The sequence below is a fragment of the Cynara cardunculus genome, unplaced genomic scaffold, assembly GCF_001531365.2.
Source record: "Cynara cardunculus var. scolymus isolate 2C unplaced genomic scaffold, CcrdV1 Un_Scaffold_363, whole genome shotgun sequence".
NCBI lineage: Eukaryota > Viridiplantae > Streptophyta > Magnoliopsida > Asterales > Asteraceae > Cynara > Cynara cardunculus.
In genome coordinates, this window is record NW_020200575.1 from 107,967 (window position 1) to 113,316 (window position 5,350).

At 34.2% G+C, this 5,350-nt stretch overlaps 1 protein-coding gene across 1 annotated transcript; it reads left to right on the plus strand.

Annotated features, from left to right (window-relative positions):
* Positions 1-211: 211 nt before the first annotated feature.
* On the plus strand, positions 212-2,547 carry LOC112501644. Its single transcript, XM_025105332.1, has 4 exons — positions 212-550; positions 630-1,106; positions 1,985-2,219; positions 2,294-2,547. The coding sequence occupies exons 1-4, from the start codon at positions 212-214 to the stop codon at positions 2,545-2,547; spliced, it is 1,305 nt and encodes a 434-aa protein (XP_024961100.1).
* The last annotated feature ends 2,803 nt before the right edge of the window (positions 2,548-5,350 follow it).

Here is a 5,350-nt window from a genome sequence, read left to right on the forward strand (position 1 = left end):
TCTTCACACTGTTTTTTTAGGATATTGTTTTACACAATGGGGACTGTTAATATTTGCTTACCTGTTAATATTTGCTGCTACCATAGCTGTTGTTTGCTTTTTTTGGGTTCTCATTTCTTGTTCTGAACATACATAGCTACTCTATTTTGTGTTTGCGGCTGCTGTTGATTGAGCAACTGTTTAATGCATAGCTCGAATGTTCATTATAGGTATGGAACAAATGGGTGAAACCCAACAACAAAAAAGGGTTAGAATTAGTTGGAAGAATCCCAATATTGTCAAAACCTTTTTAGAAAGTTGTACTTTAGAAGTTGGGTTGAATGGAAAAGAGAGTGCTATCTTGAAGGCACTTTCGTGGAAGAAAGTTGCCGATACTTTGAAAAACACACATAACTTTGTGGTCGATCGAAAGCAAATGCGGAACCATTTCAATTACTTGAAAGGAAAATATGGTGCTTGGTTGGAATTAAAAAACAAAACCGGCAATGTTTATGATCCTTCAACAAACACGTTTAACTTGACCCCCGAGGAATGGGAGTTGGAGATAGAGGTCGTTTTCTAACTTTAGATCTTGTTTTATTTCGATTTTTTATTTTGTTTCTATATTTATAAATGTTTCTTTAACACAGACCAATAGGTATGTTGAATCATTGAGGACTACAAGTCTTCCATATCCCGACTTGTGTGCACGACTGTTTGAGGGTGGTATGTCCACGGGTATTGGAGGCCATGGACCGTCGTCAAAAGACCCTTTGCCAATTACCGAGCTTTTTGTTGTCATTGAGGAAGAGATCAATTTTCCAAGTGATCAAGCTCTCGTGTCTTCAACACCTTGTTCATCCCGTGCTTTGGTTGAGAAACATAAGCTTAAAAAGACTATGGCAACGACTTCGGAGCTTGAAGAAAAGCTTATAAAATTTTTAGATACTATGGCATCGAAATATGGGAACCCTGAGCTTTTTAGTTATGAGTCATGCCTAAAAAAATTGAATGAGCTTGGGTGGGCAAAAGATGATCCGTTGTACCGTATTGCCTTTTCGCTTCTTACGGACAACCATAATAGAGAAGCTTTGATGACAATACCGTCTGAATTTGCAAAAGAATGGGTGAGAACAGTTGGGGCAAAGCAAGGATATCAGTAAAGATTGGTGCCACGTTTTTAGAACTTTTGTGAAGTATAACATTTTTAGAACTTTTGTATGCTAACTTGTGAGGTTTTTTGGATGACAATTTGGTGCCACGTTTTGTTGGACATGATGTTTTTTGGATTTATGATATGTATGTGGCTATAGATTTATGATAAGTGTTGATTTTGGATTTATGATAAGCATGATTATTTTATGCATTTCTTTTTAGATTTATAATTTTTTTTGGATTTATAATATGCTTTTTTATTTGAATAGATATGTTAACTTTTGAGGAAGAAATGATGATCGTAATCCTAATATATATATATATATATATATATATATATAAAACGACGAAGAAATGCTTCGGAAAGAATAGAAAGAATGTCTGATAATACTTCAGCACTGAGCGGATATGCGTACACCCAAGAGCTATTAACCGGACCTAGTACGCAATGTCAAGAGTTGATGCGCCTCTCACGTGAAGCGTATATACTATTATGCAATCATTCTAGACAAAGTAATTGGTGAAAGACAGTAGACATGTTAGTGTAGAAGAGAAAATGGCTATTTTTTGATGATGATCGGCCATAACGAGCGTTACAGAGTGATTAAACGTAGATTTCAACGCTCTACAAGAACTGTTCATGTTTGTTTCCATGAAGTTTTACTGGGTATGATGGAATTCGCAAGAGAAATAGTGATGCCAACAACTTCTTATACAACTTTAAATACGTCGAGTCATCAAAGACGTTTGAGAAAAATATTTCCGGTAAGACTTATTATTGACGTTTTAAAGTTTTATATAAACAAACACACACATATATATGTATTTAATCTTTTTTCTGTTAATGAAGGGTGCAATAGGTGCTCTAGACGGTACCCTTATACATGCAATTGTGCCAACTAGTCATCAAACTGCTTACAGGGGAAGAGGAGGTGGTCGATGCTATCAAAATGTTCAAGGAATTTGTGATTTCAACATGATATTCACTTTTGTTTGGGCTGGATGGGAAGGTATAGCGCATGATTCTAGAATACTTAGGGAAGTTGCTTTTAACCCAAGATCTGGTTTTCCCTTTCCACCACAAGGTATAAACCATTCTCAATTTGTAATTTGTTTTTTTGCTCTGAATATTATACGATTGATGTGGTTCATTTTTCAGATAAATATTATCTTTGTGATGTTACGTACGCCAATGCTCGTGGATTTTTGACTCCATATCGTAACACAAGATATTGGTTGGCAGATTTTCGACGTCGACGTGCTTTGACTAAAGAAGAAAGGTTTAATCATGCACATGCCCAACTCAGAAATGTTATTATAAGTGCTTACGGTGTCTTGAAAGCGAGATTTCCAATCTTGAAGCAGATGGCTCCCTTTCCATTTACAACACAAAGAAATGTGGTAATTGCTTGATTTGCAATACATAATTTCATCAGAAAATATAATATTCAAGACCAGTTGTTTATGGAGTGCAATGAGGATAGTATATTTAACAACAAAAAAGAAGTCGAAAGAAATGGAGAAGAAGAACTGGACATTTCCCAATGGGGTGCTAATAGCACTCAATATATGACTATTTTGAGAGATGAAATTGCAAATAGTTTGGTCAATAATGTTTGAGCTTGAATTTTTGTGTTTGAACTTGGACTTTTAAGTATTTTATGAATGTATGTTTTAATTTTTCGATGATATCAATGAATTTATGTCTTGATCTTTAGATGATATAAATTTATGTTTGATATTTAAATATTTTATTTTTCAGAAATATCATTTGCCTTAAAAAATGAACAACAATTTATTAAACAGTGTGTAGTTTATCCTCAGGGGTAAATTGGTCATTTTTGTTATTCAGACTGTTGATTCAGATAGAAAAGTAAAAAAGCAACATAAATTTATCCAGACAGACAAATTTATTCATACAGGACTTAATAGAACATTTGGTAAACAACCCCTAAGTGGCTCGAACAGTGTGTTTTTGGGGCTGTTTGCACTATATTCGGGATTAATTTGTAGTTTTGTAAAATTCATATAAAATAGATGGATGATCCAAATGAGATGATTCCAAAACTAATAGACTCGCATGATACCAACCTACAACTTTCATTTAGACAATATAATCTGGATTGGTCTCTAAGTAGGGTAAAAATGCTTATAAATAAGAGGGACGAAAGCAGTTGGATTGAAAATGCATAAGGCTAGTGTTACGGTTGAGTTCTCAATTCATATCCGGTTGTCCTTCTTGAAGTCTACATTGTTTAAGTACATTAAGACCTAAGTAATTTTATTAGAATAATTATTTTATGGTTTTTATGCTTTGTAAATACTAACCCGTTTATGCATTCGTTAGGCACGCAAGCAAATCAAACTTGATCGTGAATTTCCGTTTGATTGTGCGTTAATTGTCACATTCGGTTAAGGTACGGATTTCATATCTCACTTGACACGGGGATAGCCATTTGTATAAGGCTTCCTAATCTGAATATATTGGTTCCAAATTCTCATTGTGCTCAACAATTGCTATTGAGCTTTTGTTTCCTTTCGAAATATGATGTACATTCTTATTTCGAACATGGATCATTTTGATCACTTGACTTGTTTGATTACATCTATTGTGAACCATTCTACTATAGACTCAATATTCGGGGGCACCGGTATTGATATATTTCCATGGTGACTAAAACGATCATGGCGCCCTCTTTTTTTTAGTCCTTAAAAGTGTACTTGATTATATACCGGTCGAATAGAGGGCATATGGATCGATCCTAGAAACCGTTATCAGATAATAAATTGTGGTCGTGGTTAAATCCACGGAGAGGATTGTTGTATTGTGCTCGCACCCCTTTTCTCACTTATGCCTGAACGGACTGATCATCCTTTTGGAACAATGCGTCCTCGTGATGCGGTTTGGTCTTCAGACCCTTGACATGCCTTCTAGACATTTTGACTTTGTTTTGGATTATCACTTAGCGTTATAAATTGCTTTTGAACTTGTTATCTCGTATTCATTGTTTAGTTATTATTATCTGTTCACTGAGCATTAAGCTCAACCAAGATTTTCTTGTTCTTGGCAAGTACATGACTTAGCAGAGATTTTGGGATGAGAGCTACAGAGATGATAATATTGAAGATAGCCCATTACGTCATACTTTTGCCAACTTTTGATGACTAATGTAGACATACTGGTATTTTGGGACCGTATTTTGAGACATGTTATCTCCGTTTGCGTTTATGTAATTATTTTTTGGTAAATTTTATTAGCTGCTATATTTTATATAATGCGTTGATTTTTTTAACCAATTGTGACATCTCCCGTCTTTAACCACACGGGACGGGGGTCTTACATATCTTTTGGGTAATATTGCTTTGTCTTTTGGGTGATGTAAAAAGTGAGATTTTAGCTTTATCTTTTGGTCCATGTGTTATCTTTTCCTACTATATAAAGGATAGGAAGCTTGACATTTTAGGCGAGCAATTTCTAGAAGTTAACTTGGTTATGCAATCGTAGTGTGGAAGTATTTTTAGCATTCTCTCTAAATTCAAGAAGTCTTCTTTTATCTTTATAATTCTCTTTCACATCTATTTCTTGTACTTTACTTCCTATTAACATATTTTATTATTTATGCAATTAATTTTATTATTTCAAGTATAGTAGGCTAAAAATATAGCTTGGGTGTTGGGTGATGTTAAGAGAAAAACCAATTTTTTTTATAGAAACTAATTTTCCAACTATGTTGTTCAAGTTTATATTGCAAAAAAATAACATCCATGGACAAATTGATCACTTGTTTAAAAGTGTTAAAGTGTGTTGAATTTAGAGATAAACCAACGAGCACACTTCAACTTGAATGATATGGAAGTATGCTTGAGAGAGCTACTTAGAATCGAGGAAACTTGTTTTCATTCCATTTAGCTTACATAAGGAATAATTTGAGCCAATGTCGAGACTCTAACTTTTCATAGAGATATAAAGGTTCATCTATGACCATGTGCCATTCTACATCTCGAGAGAGTATCTTAAAAAAAGCTATTGGTCGTAAGGACAAGTTATTTATAAAGCATGCTATAGAACTATGCTGTAGCATGTTGTCTACTTAAAATCGGTTGAATATCTTAACAAATCCTTACATCCTAAGCTCTATTTTATTATTTGTTCACATCAGTAGTGTTAATCCAACTCACCACAAATATTTCTTCGAACTCACCATCTGAAATCACA